Source organism: Puma concolor, chromosome B2 (genome assembly GCF_028749965.1).
Source record: "Puma concolor isolate L17-30 chromosome B2, mPumCon1.1.hap2, whole genome shotgun sequence".
Lineage (NCBI taxonomy): Eukaryota > Metazoa > Chordata > Mammalia > Carnivora > Felidae > Puma > Puma concolor.
In genome coordinates, this window is record NC_141671.1 from 35,961,608 (window position 1) to 35,987,894 (window position 26,287).

Genomic DNA, 26,287 nt, shown 5'->3' on the forward strand with positions numbered 1-26,287 from the left:
TAATCAAAGTTCAAACAGGTATGTTTACTACTTTTTTGGGCTGGTTCAAGCCACATGAAGCCTTAAAGTTTTGCTTTTCTGCCCATACATTAGTAATTCTGAATAACAGTTCCCAGCAAGTCTGTAAATCCAAATCAAAGGCACTGAAGCATTAGCTCAAAGAATCATACAGTCACGTGGATCATGTGGCCAGGCCTTCATCAGAATTACGGGGAATACAGTTTCATCAGAAGCAAAGGTCCCAAAGTGGACCTAGACATTGATAATTTCTCAAAGCTACCATCAAGTTTCCAAGAAGAGTACTTGGTACATAATCAGAGACTTCTGAATTATAGTACATTTTTGGCTTCAGTTCTCCACGATAAACTGTAACTGTACCACACAGTTTCAATGGTTTGACAGGACTGGAGTGAAAGTAACACTCATAAAGATCAATGTCTTTCTGCCACAACAGAAAGAAGCACCTGGGATAAATCTAATCTGGAGCTGGTCCCAGGACATTTTCCTCTACTCCTTTTGCTTGCCTGCCCCACATTCATCCCCAGTAACCTTCTCAGTAGAGCGCCAAAGAAGGCTCTTTGCAACATCAGCCTTGGTACATCTGGTAGCACTCATCTTGCCTCACATACAATAAAAACCACAGGCACACCTGAGAAGATATTTTTATTCTCTAGATTCATGCCAGGAGAATCTCCTAATCTGTCCTGCATATTTTGGTTACCAGGGTAACAGCTCTTCTACGCCCAGGTAAGGGATAAAAAGGCTAACATCATTGTTTACACTTACTGAAATCACTGGGGAGGCTGTGGTTCAGATTCCTATAAAATTCAGTCCTATGTGCTTTTTTCAGTCCTGTGCAAAGGCCAAAGTCAGAAAGCTTCACGTGGCCCTATGGGGAAGAAGAAACAAGGTAATGGATGAACATTCATGGATGTGGAACAGACATTCTATTCTCTAGCTCCTTATAGTATCCAATACACCCCCACAAAGTATACTGTCTTTTTTTCTTTGATTATAGGGAAAAATAAATTTAAAATAAATTATTAAAAGATCACCCCAAATCCTATTATTCGAATAAAAGTATTTCAATTCTTACATATTATCTGTTTGTCCAAACATAAACTTCCCAACATAGTTGAACTCTCCATGGCATCTAAAAACACTTTTACTACTTCTTGGGGCTCCTGGGTGGCTTAGTCGGTTAAGCGTCTGACTCCTGGTTTCAGCTCAGGTTGTGATCTCGCAGTCTGTAAGTTTGAGCCCCAAGTCAGGCTCCACGCTGATATGCAGAGCCTGCTCGGGATTCTCGCTCTCTCCCTCTCTCTCCGCCCCTCGCTCTCTCAAAATAAACTTAAAAAAATAAAGATACTCTTACTAATTCTTAAACTAATGCACTCAAATATTCCTGTGTTTCTATATGGTCTTCAAAAATCACCATTTTTAATGTGTACATAATATTCAAATGACTCAGTACATCATTGTTTACCTAACCATCCTCCTCATATTGGGTGTTTATTCCATTTCTAATTCCTCACTCCATGTAATGTGGATTATAAGCACCCTGTGATAGAGAGGGTCTGTGCCCCCAAATCTAACCATGCACAGTACAGAGGATGGTCTTAATAAACGATTGTTAATGAGTAAATAAATCTTTGTTCATATAACTTCTTCTCTGCTTGAACTATTTCATTAGGATACATTCCAAGGAATAAATTATTCCAAAGACAGAGAATAAACTTTATTACATAGTTCTTGACAAATGTTGCTATACTGTATTTCAGTCATAAGTGTCTGACTTTATCATACTCTTCAAGGAACACTCACACCTCCTCTGAGCCAGGCCCCACGCTTTAAATGTGTAATCTCATTTATAACTCTTAAGTCACATTTCACTGACTCAGACTCATTAAATGACTTGCTGGTGAAATGGCAGAACCAAAGCCAAAAATCAATCCATGTTCCTTCTCCCAGACCAAGATTCCCTTACCCTCTCCAATCCCCTGATCCCACCTGGAAAATGGAGATAATGATATCTTCTTGGTAGGAATGATGACAATTAATGCATGTAAAGATCTTAACCTAGTGCCTGGCACTAGCTCTAAGTAAGAGACAGGTGTTCTTGGGGTAGTGAAATTTCAAGTAGATAAGGAGGTAAAACCAAAAATAGGGGAGGGAATCCTGATGCTCAGGGATCTACATTGCTCAAGGTCACACACTTAGAAGTGGTGTGGCCAGGGGGCACCGGGGTGGTTCAGTCAGTTGAGTCCAGCTCCTGGCTTCAGCTCGGGTCACGATCTCATGGTCTGTGAGTTCAAGCCCCGCACTAGGCTCCGTGCTGATAGTGTGGAGCCTGCCTGGGATTCTCTCTCTCCCTCTCTGTTCCACACCCCCACCCCCTGCTGCTGCTTTCTCTCTCAAAATAAATAAATAAACTTAAAAAAAAAAAAAAAGTGGTGTGGCCAAAGACTTCAACATCTGTGATCTATCCATACCACCTTCCTACAGGACATCCTTGGGCCTTAATATACAAACTTCTCAGGATACATGAGGCTACAGAAGCCCTGCTCAGATGGGTCAGTTTTATTTTGTTTTGTTTTGAAGAAATCCCATTAGGTTTGGCCGTGTGTGTGTGTGTACCCATGTGTGTATGTATGCCCAACAAAGTAAACTACCAAACAAAGACAGATTTGAACCTGCTAACCTGGTATCATTTTTTCAGATTTTTAAACAACTTGTTGTATAAGTCAAGGAACAGAGTTTAATTTAGAGTTCTCAAAATTACATTTCACCTGGACACCTCTAAGAAAAGAGAGTGTCTTAAAAAGCAGTACCTGGAACAAATGCTATTCAAGCCTAAATTTTCAGGGAATTCTGTAGGTATCCTAAGTATGTGGCAGGAACTCAAAACATCTACACTTTCACTTCTAGAATCTGTATGGTTGAACACCGAAATGAGCTCGCTTGTGAAAACATCTTTCTACAAGTCTGGGCTAGCATCTTGTAGAGAGCAAACCTGCACCTAAAAGGGTTCCCCACTCCTCCTCATTATATTGAGGCCCCAAGTTCTTGGCTTTCAATATGTCTGCTAGACCTGAACAGAGACTACAGGGTGCAACTAAACCTGCACTAAGGCACCTGGGGCACAGGATCAGGGCTACACAAAGTAGGGCCAGTGCTTTATTAAAATATATCTGAGGGGCGCCTGGGTGGCTCAGTTGGTTAAGGGTCCAACTTTTGGCTCAGGTCATGATCTCGTGGTTCATGGGTTTGAGCCCCACGTCAGGCTCTGTGCTGGCAGCTCAGAGCCTGGAGCCTGCTTTGGATTCTGTGTCTCCCTCTCTCTCTGCCCCTCCCCTGCTTGCGCTCTGTCTCTGTCTCTCAAAAATAAACATTAAAAAATTTTATATACATAGAATGACAGAAAAATATGTTTATATACATTAACATTTTTTTTTAGGTTCAGAGAACCTTCAGAGAAGATTCTAAATCTTTCTTTTTTTTTTTTAAGTTTATTTATTTACTTTTGAGGGAGAAAGCAAGCAAGGGAGAGGCAGAGAGAGGGACAGAATCCTAAGCAGGCTCCATGCCCAGCGCAAAGCCTGATGCAGGGCTCCAACTCACAAACTGTGAGATCATGACCTGAGCCAAGATCAAGTTAGACACTTAATCGACTGAGCCACCCAGGTGCCCCAATATATACATTAACATTTTAAAAGCAGAATACCAAGCTACAAGCTACTTTTAGGATGTTAACTGTATATAAATTATAGACACAAATAGAGAAGGTATTGAAGCTATTGTACCAAAATAGTGGTTATCTTTGAATGATGAGATTATAGGTATGTTTCTTCTTTATAACTCTTTGTACTGTTCAAATTTTCTACTGTGCATACACATTATTCTTATGATCAAGAAAAAGAAATTATTTGATAAATCTCCAGCCTTCTTGAAATAGAAAGATAGTTTTTTTAAAGAACGTACACCAAAAGTTCAGGTTTTTCAAAGATAGCAAGAAAACTATTAAAAGACAACAAGAGGGACGCCTGGCTGGCTCAGTCGGTGGAGCATGTGACTCTTGATGTTGGAGTCATGAGTTTGAGCCACATGTTGGTGTAGATTACTTAAATACATAAAACTTGAAAGAAAGAAAGAAAGAAAGAAAGAAAGAAAGAAAGAAAGAAAGAAAGAAAGGGAAGGAAGGAAGGAAGGAAGGAAGGAAGGAAGGAAGGAAGGAAGAAAGGAAGGAAGAAAGAAAGAAAAATACTCAAAGAATTAAATTCACTTTTCTCCTTAAAAGTCCAGACAACAATTCTGTGTAACAGAACAGAACATTCTAAAAATTTTTTTAATGTTTATTTTTATTTTTTCAGAGAGAGAGAGCGAGCACAAGCAGGGAAGGGTCAGAGAGAGAGGGAGACAGAGGATCCAAGGCAGGCTCCACACTGACAGCAGAGAGCCTGATGCAGGGCTCAAACCCATGAACTACGAGACTGCAACCTGAGCCATAAGCCAGACGTTTGACCAACTGAGCCACCCAGGCACCCCTAAAATGTTAAAGCTGGAAGGGACTGGGGCGCCTGGGTGGCACAGTCGGTTAAGCGTCCGACTTCAGCCAGGTCATGATCTCGCGGTCCGTGAGTTCGAGCCCCGCGTCAGGCTCTGGGCTGATGGCTCAGAGCCTGGAGCCTGTTTCCGATTCTGTGTCTCCCTCTCTCTCTGCCCCTCCCCCGTTCATGCTCTGTCTCTCTCTCTGTCCCAAAAATAAATAAACGTTGAAAAAATAAAAAAATAAAAAATAAAGCTGGAAGGGACTGTGGAGCTTCTCTGGATCGATATCCTCACTTTATAGATAAATGAGGACTGGACAGTGGGGAGGCCTGCCAAGGAGCAGCCAGAAACCTAGCAACACAGGGGTTCTCTTCTGATCTGCTGTGAGTTTAAAAACCAAGCAACTGAGGGGCGCCTGGGTGGCTCAGTCGGTTGAGCATCCGACTTCAGCTCAGGTCATGATCTCACAGCTGGTGAGTTCGAGCCCCGCGTCAGGCTCTGTGCTGACAGCTCAGAGCCTGGAGCCTGCTTCCGATTCTGTGCCTCCCTCTCTGTCTCTCTGCTCCTCCCCCACTCATTCTCTCTCTCTCTCTCTCTCTCTCTCTCTCTCTCTCTAAAATAAATAAACATTAAAAAAAAAAAAAAACAAGCAACTGAACTCGTTTGCATGGCTAAAGAATACATAGGCCAGTCCAGAGGTTGAGCAGGACTCTTCTTTAAGCAAAGGACAAAGGATCTGGAACCTGAACTCTGGCACAGACTGCTGTTTTTGTTTGCCTTACTTCCCAGTTCTTGACTGGGTTCAAGAATAAGGTTGCCCAACAAAGGGATTCCCAATAGAGTAGAGTTAATTATATGCTAATCAGTAGAGTTAATTATATGCTAATTATAGTTAATTATGGGCTAGGAAAAAATGGTACCTTTGGCTTTATTATAAAATAAGCTTCTAAATCAGTTTTCAGGGCGTCCAACTCTTGATTTCAGCTCAGGTCATGATACTACAGTTCGTGAGATCGAGCCCCACATCAGGCTCTGCACTGACAGTGCAGTGTCTGCTTGGGATTCTCTCTCTCCCCCTCTCTCTGCCCCTCCCTCGCTCTGTCTCTCAAAATAAATAAACTTTAAATCAATTTTCCTCTTAATCATTTTCAAAGATGTCCTTTATTTTTAAGAAGAGTGTTCAAATCATAGAATCATACACCTTTCAGAGAGGGGAAGTAGCAGCAAACTTACCTATAAAAAAAGAGAAAACTATACAAAGACTACACAAAACAATTCGTGGCTCCCTGTGATTACCAAAAGCATTGCAGGCGTTAAAGCAGACACTGCTCAGATGAGGAAATACACACTGGCTATTCCCCCACCACAGTACCTTGCTGTCCAGGAGAAGGTTGTCTGGCTTGATGTCTCTGTGGATGAATCCAAGTTGGTGAATGGAGTCTATTGCTAATACTGTTTCTGCTATATAAAACTGAGTCTCCTCTTCTGTCAGGGTATCTTTTTTCATTAACAGGGTCATCATGTCCCCTGGAAACAAGATACAAAGCCAACACACACACATACACACACACACACACACACACACACACACACACACACACACACACAAACACACACACAACAATGCATGAGTAAGTGCCAGTTTTCAGATAGGTCTTCCCTATCTGCCTACATAAGGCAGTGCTAAACAGGACTCTTTTGTGTTCCAGAAACTGACCCACACTGCCGACATGGGTGGAAATGGTAAGTAGTTTCTAATACTTAAAGGTAAAACATTCACAGCCACAGAGAACAAAATGCTTTTAACCTAACCTGATGCTGACCACTAAGCAGTGATTCCCATTTTATTCTGGAGAGAAAAAGGAAAATTCTCTCACACTTTAAAAAAAAAAAAAAATTCCTTAGGGTAAGTTTTTGGACTGGGGGAAAAAGTTACTTTACTTTTTAATTTGTCTGCAAACTACCATTTCCACATAGGTTATACCACCATTGTTATCAGTATAGGCTGAAATGCCAAACAAAAACTAAATATATGAGGAGACTGAAAATAAGCTCTCCAATTTGTTTACAAAACACCTGAACATAAATAAAAAGGTGAGATTTAGGTAGCACAGTGTAAGTCAACAAAAGCTAAAAAGGAACTGAAAATGCTACGTACTGGGGTATGCAATGGCTGCCTCTCAGAAGTGCAAGGTGAACACGCCCCAAGATCAGCAGAGTGTTTTCTCCACTGTTATTATAGGTAAATATACACCAATATGCTTTATGCGACTTTTACAACACAGGATCAGTATTCTAGCAGTTAAAAGGTAAACTCCCTAGTTTTCTGCAAAGTCAAAATTTAATTATTTCTGCTTACTATCAGCAACATAAAATGGTGGGGAAAAAAAGATTCTGATCCTAACTCAATGGTTAGACAAAAGCAAAGCAAAGAAAATATTTAGAAGTAGTTTAAAGCTAAGAGAAACAGGAAAGATTCAGTTTAGATTCCATATAAAGCCAGTTATGGTCGGAAAACAGGGAAAAGAGAAAGAAACCTCTGATTTTAATAGAGCATCATGCTGCTTTTTGAATTTCACTTATAACGTTGGGGGAATTTTTTGTATTCTTAGAGAAAACTGGATATTTTACACTCAGGCAAAAATTAAACCATTTATGCTCTCTTTTTTGACCCAAGACTTGAAAAACAGGATTCCCTAATCATTCCTGGCAGCTACATATTCCATCTGGAGGCACACCAGAGATGTGGGGGTGGGGCACTCAGGCCAGCTCTAAGGTAGCTGTGTGGCCTCAGTGCTGTGGCTCAGGAGAGCAGAGTTTGCCCAGATCAGAGAGCTCAAGCCAGATGGTCTATGGCTCTGAGGCCAGCTCCACGGAGGGCAAAGGGCGGGGTCCAGGAGACATGAGAAGCTATGGAAGACGGGGCGTGTAAGGCTTGAGGAGACCCGTGTCAAGGGGCTGGTGACTGAGCTGCTTCTTATTCCTATTTAAGAACTAGCATCTAAATGTTAAAAAGTTTCTCCTCATTCTATCAGACTCTTCCCTAACTTTCATCAATTGTTCATAAAAAACTGGTGACCCTAGATCTAAATAAAAGTTGTCACAAGATCAAAATATTATGCCACAGTTACATTTGCTTTGCTATAGAACCAAAAAGAGAAAAAGTTTTCTTTTTTTCCCCCACCAGAGTGTGCTCACAGCTCATCTGTTCACTGGCAAACAGCCTGTTCCCCAGGACAGATGGTATATTCTGTTACGGGTTTACTTTGGAGCTGTCTCAGGAGACACACATGCTGAGTTATGTAAAACTTGAAATCTCAGAAATGAGAGACTGAGTCTGGCTACTAATATAGGTAATGAGAAATTCACTCCTTATTAATGTAAGTTATACCAAAAGATAAACAGTTGAAGCAAATCACATAATAGCTTCAATCTGGTCATTTGGGTAACTGATTATACGTGATTCCCATTGACAGGAGAGCAGGCAGAGTCCCTAGTTTATTCCTATACATTTAAAAAGAAAAATAAAAGAAAGAAATGTCCATCTGAAATCATGAGAATGAGTGAGAAGGTTACTTTTATGGCACTAAGAATTGTAGAAAGGCACCCCAGCACAAGACAGGTTACTGACCTCCTTTACAGACCTAAAAAAGATTTAGAAAGCAACTTTGTGAACACGATTAAAAGCAGAAAGGAGGGTTAATTGATGTGAGAGAGAAACCACAGAACAAAAAGGAAAAATGACCTTTCATCGTCAAGTAATTACCTCCAGGCAGGAACTCCATGATTAGGTAGAGGTTTAGCTTATCCTGAAAACTATAGAACATTTTCACAACCCACAAACTGTCTGCCTCCACTAGAATGTCACGCTCCGCACGAATGTGGCCAACCTGGAGGTATACGCATTTGATTAATGACAAGCCTTGCTCTGCTTCATTAGACTGTATATTTGTTTAAACAAGTTAAGTACCGTTTGAGTATTCAATTGTGATGATGCAAAAGATCTAATTTATGCTTAGGCAAACCTATGAACTCAAAATTGACAACACTGGACTTGACGGTATTCAGTCATGAACACTTGAGTGATGAAAGGCTTACAAAAGGACAAAATGAATGGCTGTCATGCAAACGGCAACTTTAACAGTGCTGTCAATTGAACCTGTGATTAATTAAAAGTACCATTCTTTTGCACATCTTTTTGTTCTAATAACCTTTTATGACAAAAATTAGTCCCCAAGATGAAACTCTCTAAACAAGTCCTGCCTCAGGTCTGCAATGGTGTCCACAATGACGGTGCCCTGGCTGACAATTCTAGAATACTATACCACAGTATTCAGTTCGCTGCTGTGCACAGAGTATGTGCTCAATTCTTACGGAATGGAAATACAAGAATACCTAAGAAGAGTTACTGATTCGAATTTATGGTATTTCCAGCTTTCTGCTCTTACTAAAATATCTAGCCAAGGGAGACCAAATTGCCAAAAGGTTTAGGAGAACTGGCAGAACTACTGACAGAACTACATTATTTCATAATAATGTTTTATCAAATTTACCTTATCTACTTGAAATATGTAAGAGTAATCAAACCACAGCTGCGTATTATCAAATCCTGTCCCCTCTCCTCTTACGCTAAATGTCACAAGATGCAAAGGTGGGTTCAACCAGGTCTCCATTTATTAAGACCCAGTGCGATCCTTGAATAGAAGTTTTGTTCTTAACATATGCAGCAGGGCTTCAGTCCTACCCTACGTTCACAGGTAAAGATGTACCGAAGTTCATAAACTGGCACTTCCGGTTGGCAAACTCAGCGCATGATTGTTGTTTTGTTCAATACGATGCTCGATACAATGCTTTGTTTTACTGCAATGTCTTTAGCAAAGCCAGGCACTCTCTCTTCCAACTGGACACAGATCCCACCCTTCTCTCCTGTCTTACCCCTAACCTGCCTCATTCTTCCCTTCAGGCCCAAGGGAAGTATTGAGTTTACATATCTCAGTTTTCAGTCTCTACTAAAATTCTTTGGGAAATTTTTAAATAGCTTCAATGTTGCAGAAAACTTACATTTTTACATTTCTCCTTAGGGCATTAGATAAGGGTGGTAAGGAACAGTGTTATGAAATCACAAAGAAGCTGAGTAAAGCCTAATGCTTTTACTCAGCTTTAATACAGAAGCAAAGCTTTTGGGAAACACTAATGCACTTGCTCAACCGCAGCTGTGGCTGTGCCCCAGTCATCACTGGACATAAAGACTGCTCAAGCCAGCCTCCAGCTGCCTCTGCTCTCCTGGCTCCCAACAAGGCCTCTACCTGCTGCAGGGAGCCAAAAAAAAAAAAGGGGGGGGGGGAGGCAGAACTATTACCACTCGTCACTCACCTCGGAGGACAGAATGGTGATGGCAGCACTCTCTGTTTGTTAAGGGGAAAGCTACAGGCCACCTATGCACACCTTGCCCTCCTCTCCTGGGGCTGAGACAGCAACTAGGAACCTCAATATCTAAGAGTGGAGTGAGGTTAACATAGGGTAAGGGAAGGAAGAACCAAAGGTGCAACTCACATCAGAGGTTCCCTTTCTCTGTTCCATAAATATTTAATGGGGTGGAGTCACATGCTAGTTGCTATCCTGAGCACTAGGAAAGCAGAGATAAAAGTCCATCTTTTGTCCCCTCCTAATACTGTACTAGCATCACAATTGGAGGTTTTCCTTTAGCAATGTAAGAGAAACATGAAAAAGCTAGCTAAATGCTGGTCTCTTGTCCTTTAAAATTTATTTTCCAGACGGCAAAATTCCCACCCTATGGATCAGAATAACGACCTAAACTCTCAGTGGGTAGCTCTAACTCCTGTTCAGTTTAGTAAAAGCAAAGAAAAAACTTTTCCTAGGGGAAAGGAACCTGTACCTACAAAAAGTTAGGCTCTGAGTCTAAACTTGGTCAGCCCTACCCAAGTGATGGATCTGCACTGGTCTACTTCCTCTCACGCCCTAGCACCAACCACGCTTCTTCAAGATGGCCGACTCAGGTAGAGTCTGTGACCAGAAACTTTAACTGGATCACACTGAGATCAAATCTAGGGAGCACAGTCCAACAGCAAGGTGAGCTAACAAGTAAGCTAATACATTGTTTAAAATCCTAATTCTCATGGAAAGCTCCTCTACTTTCATGTAGGAACACTTTAGAAAATGATTTTGAAGAAGGCACAGTATTTGAAAAAATGTTTTTACACTGTATATTTGAATTGTCCTCTGTTACCATGCTGGGCAACTGGCACATGTTATGAAGGATTAATAAGTGAAAATCATGATGCATATTTTTTACATTTTATTCTGAACACTAATTATTTGATAAAGAAAGGTTTTGAGACTTGGTGAAAACTATAGGAAGGGCACCTGGGTAGCTCAGTCGGTTAAGTGTCCAACTTCAGCTCAGGTCATGACCTCGGGGTTCGCGAGTTCGAGCCCCACATTGGGCTCTGTGCTGACAGCTCAGAGCCTGGAGCCTGCTCTAGATTCTGTGTCTCTGTCTCTCTCTACCCCTCCCCCACTTGCACTGTGTCTCGCTCTCTTTCTCTCAAAAATAAACATTTAAAAAATTATTTTAAGTAATTTAAAAAAATAATAAATAAAGTTATACGAAATAGGTCTTATAAAAATAAAACTTACTTGTGAAATACAAAATATACTGACTCATCACTACAGTTTTCCATTTTCCTTTTCAAGACTAGCTACAACTCTTTCAGGGCCTATACCCATACCACACAATAATTTTTAAACACATAAATAGGGCTGTTGAGCATTCTGAGTAAGGTTGGTATCAGCATAAACTATAGTGTCTGAATGTTTACTGCCAGGGTATTTGATACTCTCAACCGAAATTCCTGGGAGTCTAAGCTTATAGGTAACACATGAAAATTAAAGAGAAAATAAAAACTTCAAATTTTCACTGGCACTTAAAAGGACTGAGAAGCTTCAGTGATTACACCTCCCTTCAAGAGGCAAAAAGGACTGGGTGTGGGGCCAGTCTCCAACCCTGCTCTTTCACTCTGTGTCCAGGGCTCTCCTTGCCACAGGCTCTCTCTTTGTCTTCCTGGAGCATCTGATCCTTTACAGGACATATGCAGGCATCACCCACTAAAATCTGTTCTTAAGCAAACAGCTAAATTAAATTAGATTTACAGAAAAGTTGCATTCTTGTTTTTAATATATTATCCAAAATTTAAAATTTTATTTTGCATAAAGTTACTTTTGCATCTTATAAATCTACTTGCAAAGTAGGTTTAGGTTTTAGAAAGTGTTCTCGCTCCTTAAAGGAGAAATTGTACTGCTCTGCCGTTTGCATTAGATTTTTTCAAATTCATTCAGAAAGAAGACTGGTCTGTCTTGGGTAGTAATGAGCTACTGAGAAGACCCAACTTTGGTTTGGGAATACAGAATGAAGCATATTAAGACACATTTTAGACTGCAAATTCCAAATTCTAATTCCTAAGGCTCAGTCCCAAAGTGTTAGTGTGTGTGTGTGTGTGTGTGTGTGTGTCTGTGGGTGTGTGTGTGTATATCAGCATTCAATAGGAACGCGTCATCACAGCAAGTGTGACCCCAAAAATAGGCTCCTCATGACAAGCACAGCATGTGATCAATTGGGAGACACAAACAGCAGATGCTTCTAATAGGTTTTCAACTTTTAAAAGACTGCACATAACATAAGGCATTATTTGTACTTTTAAAATACATGTAACTGCTTCTTTGTTGGGGAAAGAAAAGTAATACATGTATATTTGTACATGACAGTGCTAAAGAAAACTGTAATAAGAAAATACATTTCAAATAAACAAAAGGAACAGTTTTACGTAACAAAAAGCTGATAAGCAGCCTAAGATCACCGTTACAATTGTGGTTTACCTGCTCTTTTTCAAGCATATCTGCTTTGCGGAGTATTTTCATCGCATACACATGCCCTGTATCTTTCTTCTGAACAAGCCGCACCTAAGAGTTATAAAAGAAATGCCAAGTCAAAAGTTCACAATGCCAAGGTAATTAATGCTTTCATGTGTTATAGGAAGTAATTTAAACTGGAAAAGTGTTACAATTTTAATATATAAACAACCAGCAATTAAAAAAAAAAAACAGAAAAAAAGTGCTTTTTAACATTCCAAAATGAGTAGATTTATTATACACGGTGAAGTCAGTCCTGAAAACTTTCTCAGGTATCTCTAGATCTGAACAGTTTGGCTCCCTCGTTGAACAAGTCAATCCTATTTGAAAACCCTCCCTTTTGAACTTAAGGACTCATTATAACCATGGCACCTGTCATCCACAAGCTCAGACAACCTAAGGAAGTGACTGCAACAGTGTTTAAAACAAAAGCAAAAGCTCATGTGCAAGAAAAATGTCTAGAAGGAAAAAACCTAAAATGTGTCATTAGGGAAACAGGGTTTTGTGCAGTTTTCCTCTTTCTTATCCTCCAATGTTTTTAGAGCACATAATTTTACGATGAAAAGACAATCAATAGTCCACAAACCCAAAGAAAAACTTCTTGGCAAGTCCCTGCACATCCTCCCCTGCAACCCCCCATCCCCACCAAGATACTTAGGCTATCTCCTCCCTGCACCTTTCTTCATGTTTTTCCTGACTGAGTCCCACGTCCCTCCCTCACTAAACAGAAAGTTCTTTTAGAGGTAGTACCATACCTTCCCCTGTCTCCAGGAGCCAACAGGGATTTTGAACACTGAGGGATCAATTTAATCTTTCACCTGTGCCTTTGAGTATGTACTCACATTTCCCCTAGGTATGGGTTTTTAATAATATGCTGCTCAATTTATACAAAGTTAATGAAACTATTGCATCATCCACTTTGGGTGAGTCGTCCACTTTGGGTGTTTTCCACTAATGAGGATGACCTTGCAGGGGCTCATTTAAACCCTCCCCATAGACTGCTCTTATGACCGAGCAAGATGCATCTACAAGACCTGGTGGGACAAATGCTTTCAACTCTCTACCACTACCTGTATAACCCATTTCTATAATCTCTGTCTCTTGGGGCCACCTTTTTAGAGCGATACAAATCTAGCGGGAAGAAATAAAGGGTGGATATATGCTGTTGGTTTGCTCCTGAAGAGGCAGTGTGAGACTGGGAAAAGCAAGAGCTTTAAGATCAGGAACTCCTTTAAAAAACAAAACAAACAAGCAAAGGGAAAGAAAGAGAGACAGACAGAGAAACCAAGAAAGAGACTCTTAACTATAGAGAACAAACTCATGGCTACCAGAGGGGACATGGGGGAATGGGGGAAACGGGGTGAGGAATGAGGAGTACACTTGTCATCATGAGCACTAGGTGATTAAAATGAAAACTTAAAAAAAAAAAAAAATTAGGAACTTCTGGGCCCAACTTCTGGTACTGCTGCTCAATGGCTATGTGACTATGGAGCATTACATATCCTTTCTCGGAGTCTTGATTTCATCATCTATAAAATGAGTCATTGACATGATTATAGGAGAGAAACACTCAGTAAATAGTAAATACTGATTTCCTTCTACCTTTCACCTCTCCCTCTAAATCAATACTTAAAGCGTCAACATCATCTCTGGCAAAACAGAAGAATAATCAGAGATCTGGGTCAGTGGAGGGGGAGGAAAGGACAGACAGCAGTTACAATGTGGGCCTGGCACATCTGACCCACCTACCCCATATTTCAGTTCTATCAACAATCATGAGCTGATGATACGCTGGCAGCTTCAAAGTTCTGTGGTATTTTTGTATCTTATCTGGTACGTAGCTGTGGTTTTTACCTCACCGAATGCTCCTCTGCCTATTACTTTTAATGATTCAAAATCTTCCAATCCAAGTCTTGTTCTCTTCAAACGAAGAAACTCTGTTTCCTTCCGAGCATGTGCTGATCTCCTCAGTCGTTTCTAACGTTTAAATAAAGGGGGAGAGAGGAGGGAAGGGAAGGAGCTGAATTTCTGCAACTCCATAGCAGTCTTACTCGTGACTGGAAAGCAGGGCCATGCCGATTAATCATGACCTTCTCACAGGTGAGAGCCTCACAGAAGAACCCTGAAGAGGCCACTCCTCCCCTCCCCAGCTTCCGGATACAAAAACAAACCATACTGATCATCGGGGTGCCTCCGGTGGACTCTGACTAACCTACTCCAGCAGTCAATTATTCGAACTTTTCTAATGAAGGCAGAATAAACAATCAATATTTTCCTTTAAACTTTTTTATATAAAATCAAAGTGTGGGTTTTTTGGTTTTTTTTTTAACACATTCGAGTTCATTTTATGCTCTATAATTCCAACAAGACTTTGGTATTTTTCACCATTTTCCTGGATTCTATGATTCATTCCTATTTTTGAAAGCATTTCCACGGTCATTTCAGTTCCTTGCACAGTTTCTTAACTGTATTTTCTCCTACCAAGTCTGTAGACACTGGGGGGAAGGGCTGATTTGAGAAATATTTTGCCTTGATAATGATTTCAGGCATTTGCACCACTTCTGTGGAGATATTTCCATGATTTCTGTAAATATGCTATGGTTTCCTTTTAAAATTTTAATTTGATCTCATCTCTTTCTTTTCTTGGAATTCTAAATCTAATTAATTTATTACATCTGGGCCTAAATAAGACTTCCTCTCCTGGGTACTCAGTAATTAATTTCTCCATCTTCATGAATACCTAAATCCAGAAGTGCACCAGCCCTCCTAAGTCCCTCTGCTACTAAGCCAAAACCCTTTCTCTATGCACCAAGGCTAACAACTTGCTGCACAAGACTCGCCACGTTGGGTTTCAAGGAAAAACTTCCCAATATTAATTACCTCTTCGTCCTTTAGGCCTTCCTCTTCCATCACTTTTTCTAACTTCTTTTGTCTAAAAATAAATAAAAATATTTGAAATAACATTTGAATAACTTTCTGAAAAAGCCTATCCAAACACAGGGTTTTTTGTAATGATAAAAACAGGTAAATCTCAAAGTGCCTCATTAAAACAAATTATAGTTACTAAAGACAAGTGAAAAGATTCCCACCCTTTGTTAGTTCTACCTTTTGAAAAAGATTGTATAAGATGTTAATGCAACAAAGAATCTTATTTCAAAATGAAAAGTTCTCTTTCCTTTATTTTTAAGTTATTTCCTCCTTAACAAACCACAAAACAGCTGGTGTTTGATAACCTCTTCTATCAGGGTGTTTCTCTCTCTCTCCCAGACTGGTATCTACTTCCTTTATTTTTACATCTTCCTCCTCCTCCCTGCCACAAACAAAGAGCAATAAACACTAGTAAAGGCAGAATTTGGAGATTTGGGGTGGAGGGGAGAAAAGGGAATGGTCAAAATACGTGATTGGCACCACTATCAAAACTTAAAACTCTAAATCCTTGGAGTATTAAACTTTAAAAACTGCATCCAAGAATATTTTTGAGCTACAATCTCACAGTGAAACAAGTAAAACTTCCTTATAACCAATTCCACACAACCTTTATTTATTCAGCATAATAAATGAAAGCACATGGGCTGGGATCTCTATCACTTATCAGCATTCCTGATAGCAGGCAATGTGAGCAGGACAGGGAAGAATGAAAGTACAGAGTACACGAGTACACGCAGCAACAGCATGTAGTCAATGCGGGGGAGGCACACAGCACTTCAAATGCCACACTTCAAATGTCAGTCTGTAGACAACTAAAAGCTCCAGAGGCCTGTGTATAAAGGAGTGAGGTGATGAGGTTCTATTTTAAAATGACAGCCACAGTAATAAGCTGACGGGCTGGCAGGGAAAGCAACTGACAACGACTGAGGCAGACTGAAAGCTTTAGTAACGATTCAGACGAGCAGTAAAGATCTGGAACTAAGGCTAGAAACCTAGAATGAAGTGAAGAGAGCTATTGCAAAGATGACCAACTGGCAGCAGGAGTCAAAGGAAAAATCTTACAATTTCTTGTGTGGGAGGATAATGACACCAGTAACCAAGAGAGGAAACACAGAGAAAGGACCAAGGGAAAGGTAATGGGTTTTATTTTGGTCAAAAAATAATTATTGCAATAATAGTAATTAGTTTAAATCAGTATCATGTTAGAAATCATATTACACATCCACAGGATCAGATGACATCAAGAATTCATATCCAAAGTCTCAGGAAGTAAAAAGATCTACTCTGACCCTGATTGGGGGGGGGGGGGGGGGGGGAGTCGGGGAAGCACTGGCATGGCTCCCAGTCTGCCCACTTCTCTTCTCTTCGTTCCCAGAATATTTTGGGGTATGTATCTATGTGTGCACATTACTGGAAGGAGAAGGCTGTATTACTGGTACTTTCAGGAGTGTAAATTAATTCCATTTCAGTGGTTAAATAGTTGAAGTAGAGAAGACTAAAAAGAATCAAAGATAACATCACAGCAAGAACTATAATATCTCAACCATGGTTAGCTCTTTTTGTGCCTTCAGTATCAAACACCATAATTTCCGACTATGTTTTTTTGAATGACCACACCAGACTAGGCTAGAAGTCCAATGTGCTATCATATAATGTGTGTCCCAGAGATGGTTGCTTCTGTGTATTTTTTTTTTTTTTTTCCGAAAGAGAGAGAGAGGGAGAGAAAGGCAGAAGGAGAGAGAGAATCTTAAGCAGGCTCTGTGCTGGGCATGAAATCATGACCAAAGCCAAAATCAAGAGTCGGACCGTAACAGTCTGAGCCACCCAGGCACACCTGCTTCTGACTATATTTTAAATCTCAGTTCCAACTAAGAAGCTTTCCATAGCTTGACTGCAAGCATAATTAAATTGGTTTCTGTAGAATATCTACCTGAGAGTAAAGTTATCAGAATCAACTCCTTGAACACAATCAGATTCGTTCATCAGAAAAGTATCCAGAAAAAAGCCTATCATGGTCATGATACTGGGGCCAAGCCAATGAAGATCTTAAAGACACCAAAAATGGCAAGCATAGCCTGAAATGAGGCTTACAAATGATATCTTCTGTGAGATGATCCCAAGAAATTACCATTAACTTTGTTAGATTCATGATGACCTTGTAATTACACAAGTAAATGGCCATATTTTACAAGATGTACCCTACAGTACGTAGGAAATGACAGATGTTTAAATTTTGTTTTGAAACACAACTGCAAGAAAAAATAAAATGGAATAGATGAAACAAATTTAACAAAATCTTGATGATTACTGAATCTGAGGAATGAGTATATGGGGGTTCATTGTAAGATACATAGATACATACATAGAAAGACATATAGTCTTTCTATATGTATGTTTAAAAGTGTTCATAATGAAAAAGAAAAGCAGGCCCCTCCACTGTGTGTCCCTGGTGGAAGAGCCAGTTTAGCTAACACTCCAGCCATTGGTGAAGCTACTCTTGCACTCAACTCCAAAGGTCCAGAGCAGAACCCCAGGAGAAAGACCGCCCACTTACACTTGGAGGCCACCCCTAACCTCACCCCATCAAGGGCTTTCTGTGAGCTCTACTTATCTGCATGAGAGCCCACTTCTCATAGGAGATGGTAAGGGCAGGTAGCTGAATCCTCCTTCTCCACTAAGAATAGCGTCTTGTACACAGCCAACTTCATAAAATGTGTGTTGCCAAATGGGGAGGAAAAGATCCAAGTGTGTATCAGTGTGCAAACATACTTATGACTGCATGTAATTAGCCCCTTTTGCCAACCTTAAGTTCACCTCCCAGTACAGCTTGATTCAGAGGTTGCAGAAATGGGAGAAAAGAGCTAATCCACTCTACAAGACAGCTGACTAGACACTATTTCTAATTTCTGTTGATGAGACATTTTAAAACCAGGAAAAATAGCAAAGAAATAAACACTACTTGTTATTTCCATGATCAAAATTGAGAAAACTCTCAAGAAATATCCTAAAAATGAATATTACAGATTTTTAAAAAATCTCGACAAATTACTTTGGTTTGACTGATATATCTAATCAGTGAATTAACAATCAAAGGTCAAGATTTACCCATTCCTGGGACTTAAATAAAACTGACACTTGCTGACTAATAGTAATCACAATATTACAACTCAGTATCAGATCAGACCAAATGCAGACAGGGGGAAATCTGGGTAGGACTATCTAACAGGAGTAGTAGAACTTGCTAATTCTCAAAGGGTAAAATGTAGGAAAATTCTTATTTGATTTGGGGTAAGAGGGGAGGAAACACACCATTACTTCCTATTAAATTAGGTTTTTGTGGCTTTAATTAATCCACCAAGATAGTATTTATGAAGAACAGAAACAACACAATATTTAATAAGAAAACAATGCTGGGTGCTTGGGTGACTCAATGAGTTGAGCATCCAACTTCAGCTCAGGTCATGAGCTCATAGCTCGTGGGTTTGAGCCCTGCATCAGGCTCTGTACTGATGTACAGCTTAGAGCCTGCTTCAGATCCTCTGTCTCCCTCTCTCTCTGTCCCTCCCCCACTCACACTCTGTCTCTCTATCTCTCTCAAAAATAAACAAACATTAAAAAAAAATTTTTTTTTTTTTAAGAAAAAAATGCCATGGGGCGCCTGGGTGGCGCAGTCAGTTAAGCGTCCGACTTCAGCCAGGTCACGATCTCGCGGTCCGGGAGTTCGAGCCCCGCGTCGGGCTCTGTGCTGACAGCTCAGAGCCTGGAGCCTGCTTCCGATTCTGTGTCTCCCTCTCTCTCTGCCCCTCCCCTGTTCATGCTCTGTCTCTCTCTGTCTCAAAAATAAATAAAACATTTAAAAAAAAAAAAAAAAAGAATCCAAAACAAAAAAAGCACTGATTTCAACCCATTTTGGGGTGTAATTTAGTGTAAATCACAACGTAACACTTATTAATAACATAACACCATTATCGTATAATTACTAGAGAACAGGATACATATCAATAATGAACTTTAAGGCAGAGCCAGTAGGATTAAAAACCAAGTATTACAGGGTTGCCTGGGTGGCTTAGCTGCTGAATGTCAGACTCTTGATTTCAGCTCAGGTCATGGGATCGAGCCCAGTGTTGGGCTCTGCGCTAAGTGTGGAGTCCGCTTCAGATTCATTCTCTCTCTCTCTCTCTCTCTCTCTCTCTCTTGCTCTCGCTCTCCCTCCCTCCCTCTCTCTGACTCTCTCCCCCACTCTTCCACTCTCTCTCTGAAGTAAAAAAAAAAACAAAAAAACCTATTATCAAATAAAACAAGTATCTTAATCAGAACTCGTAAGTATTTGTTTTCTTTCTATAATACCAGAAACTACAATTTCAAGAGAGTGGTTGTATTTGAAAATAACTATCTCCAACAGCATGCCTAGAGATATACTGTGCAAATTTATCCTTGAATTCCCCATGATCCCAACATAGGGCACTCTGCAGGCACTTCTCTGTTTCAGTAAACAGCAGCAAGCCACCACCAGCTATAAAATATTTTGCTATTTCACTTTCAGATCTGCATATTTAAAGTTCAATCATGATTTATACCTTCATGAAGAGTGTGGCTGCAAAAGCTCTTATGAAAATATTAGTATATCAAATCCAGCAACATACAAAAATAATACATTATATTATAATCAAGAGGGCTTTACCCCAGGAAGGCAAGGTTAATTTAACCTGCAAAAAACAGCCCATGTAATTCATCATGTTAAAAGAATAAACAGCGATGCAAAGATGCAGAAAAAGGATTTGACAAAATTCAACACACACTCATGTTAAAAACTTAGCCAAACAGGAACATAAGAAAATTTCCCCAATCTACAAAGGACATCTCTGAAAAACCTACAGGTGACATCACAACTAATAGTGAAATAGTGAGTGCTTTTACCTTCAAATCAGGAACAAAACAAAAATGTCTATTCTCACCACATATAGCCAACGTTGTACCTGATATCCCAGCCAATCCAATAAGGCAAGAAAAAGAAGGTGATAGATTGGAAAAGAAGCAAAACTCTCTATTTGAATATGCATAATTGTTTACACAGAAAATCCTAAGGAATCTACCAAAAAAACTACTAGAATAAGTAAATTAGCAAGTTGCAGGGTATAAGGTCAATATACAAAATTCAGGTATATTTCTATATGCCAGCAGCAACAACTGGAAAAAAATTAAATATCCACTTACAACAACATCAAAACAACCCCAAAGTACTGGCAATAGATGAACAAAATAACATATAACAACCCCATATTAAACACTACAAAACACTTCTGAGAAAAATTAAAGACCTAAGAGAATGGAAGATATACCACATTCATGTATCAGAAGATCCAATACTGTTAAGATGTCAATGCTCCCCCAAAGTGATCTTCAGATTCAGTACAATTATATTCATAATTCCATTAAGCTTTCCTCTAGAAATTGACAACCTGATTCTGAAATTTATATGAAAATAAAATTGCCACTTGCCATGCTGGCTGCATGCTTGCCTGCACCCTTCGTAGCCATGTCTTACAAAATTGAAGAAATCAAGGATTTTCTGCTCACAGCCAGGTAAAGGATGCCAAGTCCATCAAGGTCAAGAACAATAAGGATAATGTGAAGTTTAAAGTCTGATGCAGCAGATACCTTTACACTTTGGTCATCACAGACAGAGAGAAGGCAGGGAAACTGAAGCAGTCCCTGCCCTCAGATTTGGCAGTAAAGGAGCTGAGATGAACCCAGCAAACTAATTTGAACTGTATTAAAATTTTTAAAATTCTTGAAAGAAAGAGAGAAGGAAGGAAGGAAGGAAGGAAGGAAGGAAGGAAGGAAGGAAAGAAAAAGAAAGAAAGAAAGAGAGAGAGAGAGAAAGAAAGGAAAGGAAAGGAAAGGAAAGGAAAGGAAAGGAAAGGAAAGGAAAGGAAAATGCAAAGAAACTAGACTATCCAAAACAATCTTAGGGGAAAAAAAACCAACAACGAAGTTGAAGACTTAACTTACATGACTTCAAAACTTAGCACAAAGCTAACAGTAACCACGTCAGTGTGATACTGACATAGGGACAAACAGATCAATGAAAGAGAATAAAAAATCCACAAATGGGGGCACCTGGCTGGCTCAATCAGTAAAGCATGCAACTCAATCTCAGGGTTGTAAGTGTGAACCCCATGTTGGGTGTGGAGATTACTTAAAAATAAAATCTTTAAAAAAATAAAATCTTGGGTGTCTGGGTGGCTCAGTTGGTTAGAACACCCAACTTCAGCACAGGTCATGATCTCACGGTTTATGGGTTCAAGTGCCACATCGGACTCTCTGCTGTCAGTGTAGAGTGTACTTCAGATCCTCTGTCTCCCTCTCTTTCTGGCTCTCCCTCACTGATGAATGAATGAAAGAAAGAAAGAAAAGAAAGAAAAGAAAGAAAAGAAAGAAAAGAAAGAAAAGAAAGAAAAGAAAGAAAGAAAGAAAGAAAGAAAGAAAGAAAAGAAAAAACCTTCTAAAAAGAAAAAAAAAAAAACAGATACACGCTACATGGTATTTGGTTTTTGATAAAAATGCCGAAGAATCTAATGGGGAAAAGGAAATCTTTGCAACAAATGGTGCTAAAACAACTGAATATCCATAACAAAAAAAATAAATCTCAATCCCCACCTCATACACTTATTAATTCAAGATGGATCATAGAACTAAATGTAAATACTAAATTATAAAACTTCCAGAAGAAAATGTAAAAGAATATCTTTATGCCTTGGGAGGAGTGAAGATTTCTTAGAGATCACAGAATGCAATAGTTATAAAAGAGAAAAATGCCAAATTAGATTTCATCAAAACTATTTTTTTTATTAGCATTACTTTTATTTTAGAAAGAGAGAGCATGAGCAGTAGAGAGGGGCAGAAGGAGAGGGAGGAAGGGAGGGAGGAAGGGAGGGGGAGGGAGGGAGGGAGGGAGGGAGAGAGAGAGAGAGAGAGAGAGAGAGAGAGACAGAGAGACAGAGAGACAGAGAATCCCAAACAGGCTCCACACTCAGCACAGAGCCCAATGTGGGGCTCGATCCCACAACCCTGGAATCATGACCTGAGCCAAAATCAAGAGTTGGATGCTCAACCGACTGAGCCACCCAGGCACTCCAGATTTCATCAAAATTTAAAACTTCTGGGGCACTTGGGTGGCTCAGTCGGTTGAGCATCCAACTTCAGCTCAGGTCATGATCTCATGGTTTGTGGCTTCAAGCCCAGCGTCGGGCTCTCTGCTGTCAGCACAGACCCTGCTTCAGATCTTCTGTATCCCTTTCTCTCTGCCCCTTTCCTACTCACGCTCTTTCTCAAAAATAAACATTAAAAAAAAAAATTTAGGGGGGGCGCCTGGGTGGCGCAGTCGGTTAAGCGTAGGACTTCAGCCAGGTCACGATCTCGCGGTCCGTGAGTTCGAGCCCCGCGTCAGGCTCTGCGCTGATGGCTCAGAGCCTGGAGCCTGTTTCCGATTCTGTGTCTCCCTCTCTCTCTGCCCCTCCCCCGTTCATGCTCTGTCTCTCTCTGTCCCAAAAATAAATAAACGCTGAAGAAAAAAATAAATAAATAAATTTAAAAAAAAATAAAAATAAAAATAAATAAAAAAAAATTTAGGGTGCCTAGGTGGCTCAGTCAGTTAAGCTTCCAACTCTTGGCTTCAGTTCAGGTCATGATCTCACGGTTCATGAGTTCAAGCCCTGCACCAGGCTGTGCGTTGACAGTGTGGAGCCTGCTTGGGATTCTCACTCTCTTTTTCTGCCCCTCTGCCACTGGTGCTGACTCTGTCTCGCTCAAAAAAAAAAAAAAAAAAGGCTTAAAAATTTTTTTAACTTTTGCTTATCTAAAGACACTGTTAAGAAAATGAACAGGAAAGCCAGAGACTGAAAGAAACTATTTGCAGAACATTTATGTGACAAAAGACTGGTAACTAGGACTTATAAAGAACTCCTACAACTCAATGGTCAAAAAATTTGAAGAAACACTTCACACACACACAAAAAAAATACAAATGACCAAAAGGCACATAAAAAAATGTTCACCATCATTAATCATCATGGCAATGCAAATTAAACAGTAAGATACCACTAACCATCTATAAGAATAACTGAAGTTAAAAGACTGACAGACGTTTTGTTCGCAAAAATGTAAAGCAACTCGAACTCTCATACGTTATTGATAATATTTTAGAAAAAGGTCTAGCAGTTTCTTATAAAATGAAACATACTTATGTATATTTATGAACCAGCAATCCCACTCCTAAATATTTACCCAAGAATTGAAAGCAAATGTTCACAAAAAGATCTGTACACAAATGTTCATAGAAACACATCCAAAACAGTCAAAAAGTAGAAAAAAGCCCAGATGTTTATCAACAGAAGAATGTAAAAACAGAGGTATAGGTATAGTCAGAAAATAGAATGGTACTCAGCAATATAAAGGAACAAACTATTGATACAACAGCAACATGGATGAACCTTGAAACATTAGGCTAAGTGAAAAAAGCCTTACTGAAATGAGTGCTTACTATATATAAATCCATTTACAACCTCCATTTGTATAGAATAAGCAAGAGTAATCTAAAATTACAATAGTGGTTGCCTGGGGTTGAAGGAACATCTCCAAGAATCAAAGAACTTTCTAGGATGATGATAATGTTCTATGTCTTGGTAGGAGTTTCAGTTCTACAGGTACATACACTTGTGGGGCGCCTGGGTAGCTCAGTCAGTTAGGCGTCCGACTCTTGATTTCAGCTCAGGTCATGACCTCACAGTTCGTGGGATCAAGCCCCACATCAGGTTCTGCTCTGACAGTAAGGAGCCTGCTTGGGATTCTCTCCCTCTCTCTCTCTGCCCCTCCCCTGTTCACACGTGCTCTCTCGCTCTCAAAATGAATAAATGTTTAAACTGTTTAAACTAAAATATTTTAAAAAATATATGTATATATATACACACATTGAACTCATTTGCTATACAAGAAGTAAAATATACTGACATCTGCAACATACTTTGAAGTACAGCAAAAAATTAAGATGGTTTAATGAATGGATAGAGATGGATAGATGGATATGTGATAAAACAATGAATGGTAATTGAAGAATCTAGATGTATATACAGGTATTCACTGTATAATTCCTTCAACTTTTCTGTACTTCTGAACATTTTCATAATAAAATGTTGGGAACAAAATTTTAATTACGAGCTACTATATAAATAATATATACCAGGTGCTAAGTGACTGAGTGATTGCTATGTGAGAAGCACTATGGTGGATACTCACATATGTTATATCTAATCCCCACAACAATCCTGCGAGGCAAGTATTATCCCCATTTTCCAGATTGGGAACTGATACACAGAAAGTCTAAGAGGGGCGCCTGGGTGGCGCAGTCGGTTAAGCATCCGACTTCAGCCAGGTCACGATCTCGCAGTCCGTGAGTTCGAGCCCCATGTCAGGCTCTGGGCTGATGGCTCAGAGCCTGGAGCCTGTTTCCGATTCTGTGTCTCCCTCTCTCTCTGCCCCTCCCCCGTTCATGCTGTGTCTCTCTCTGTCCCAAAAATAAATAAATGTTGAAAAAAAAAAATTTAAAAAAAAAAGAAAGTCTAAGAAACTGGTCCTGGCCTCAGACAGCTACTAAATGGTAAAGGCAGGATTCTCAACCCAGGTCTGATTCCATAAGGGCTGCTCTTTCTACTACATCACACTACTTTAACAATAAATCTAAGAATTTGGCCAATGTTTTCATACTACTATGGAATTCTGTGTTATTTTTTTTCTAAGAATTTATTTTTAAGTAATCTCTATACCTCTATACCCAACATGGGGCCCAAACTCACAACCCTAAGATCAAGAGTGGCATGTTCCACTGATTGAGCCAGCCAGGCACCCCTGTGTTATTGGCTAGTAGTAGAAATAAGTGGGTTAATAGCAAGGACTTTGGAAATCAATGGCACTGTCCTTCCATTCTAATGGGATAGGATATAATATGGATGCTGCTATTCTTATCTCCTTTCAACAGTATTATGAATGTGTTTTGTGACACTAGACACGAATGCCAAAACCATGACACAATTTTCTCAAACAAAATTCTTTACCTCATTTCTCGTTCTTCATGTTGAGCGATAAGGTTGCTATAAAAATTCTCCAGTGTCACTTTGGTCATTGTCACCCTTTCCTTTGTGTGATTACTCATGGATGAGCAAGGTGTTGAGCCTGTCATTGCCATGGCTGCTAGAAACAAAAAAAGAAGAGGTATTAGTTTTGGAGTTAGAATCCATCAACTATCACTCTCCTATCACCCTGGTAGGAAAGTAAACTGGTACAAGTTTTCTGGAAGACAAACATGTAAATATATAACAAAAGCCACATAAACAGAATACTTGGTGAAAATAAGTATGTATCAATGTCCTATGACCCAGAAATACCATCTCTAGGTACAAGGCCTAAAGAAATTGTCACACATGCTCTTAAGGAGATATGCACAATGATGTGCATTAGAGGGGATGTTTATTATGCCATCTTTTGTGACATAGGAAGTTGAAGCCAATTCAGTAAGGAAATAAATAAAATGCTGTGGGTGCACATAAAGAAATAACATGCAGGGGCGCCTGGGTGGCGCAGTCGGTTAAGCGTCTGACTTCAGCCAGGTCACCATCTCGCGGTCCGTGAGTTCGAGCCCCGCGTCGGGCTCTGTGCTGATGGCTCAGAGCCTGGAGCCTGCTTCTGATTCTGTGTCTCCCTCTCTCTCTGCCCCTTCCCCGTTCATGCTCTGTCTCTCTCTGTCCCAAAAATAAATAAACATTGAAAAAAAAATTTTTTTTAAAAAAAGAAATAACATGCAGTAGTCAGAAGCAAATCTATCTGTACCTAA

At 39.8% G+C, this 26,287-nt stretch overlaps 1 protein-coding gene and 1 pseudogene across 2 annotated transcripts in view; one reads left to right on the forward strand and one right to left on the reverse strand.

Moving 5' to 3' along the window:
- STK38 (serine/threonine kinase 38) overlaps positions 1–26,287 on the reverse strand; it is a 41,823-nt gene that overhangs the window by 10,796 nt on the left and 4,740 nt on the right. The window contains exons 2-8 of one of the 2 annotated variants that reach the window (XM_025925740.2): positions 25,512–25,644; positions 15,355–15,406; positions 14,329–14,451; positions 12,442–12,525; positions 8,315–8,438; positions 5,921–6,075; positions 787–889 (exon numbers count right to left, since the gene is read on the reverse strand). In XM_025925740.2, coding sequence (XP_025781525.1) covers positions 787–889; positions 5,921–6,075; positions 8,315–8,438; positions 12,442–12,525; positions 14,329–14,451; positions 15,355–15,406; positions 25,512–25,642 — 772 coding nt within the window. In that variant the 5' untranslated portion in view covers positions 25,643–25,644. Of the gene's footprint in view, positions 1–786; positions 890–5,920; positions 6,076–8,314; positions 8,439–12,441; positions 12,526–14,328; positions 14,452–15,354; positions 15,407–25,511; positions 25,648–26,287 lie in introns of both variants that reach the window. The other variant, XM_025925741.2, reaches the window with a different exon arrangement.
- On the forward strand, positions 20,939–21,193 carry LOC147580912 (large ribosomal subunit protein eL38 pseudogene; annotated as a pseudogene).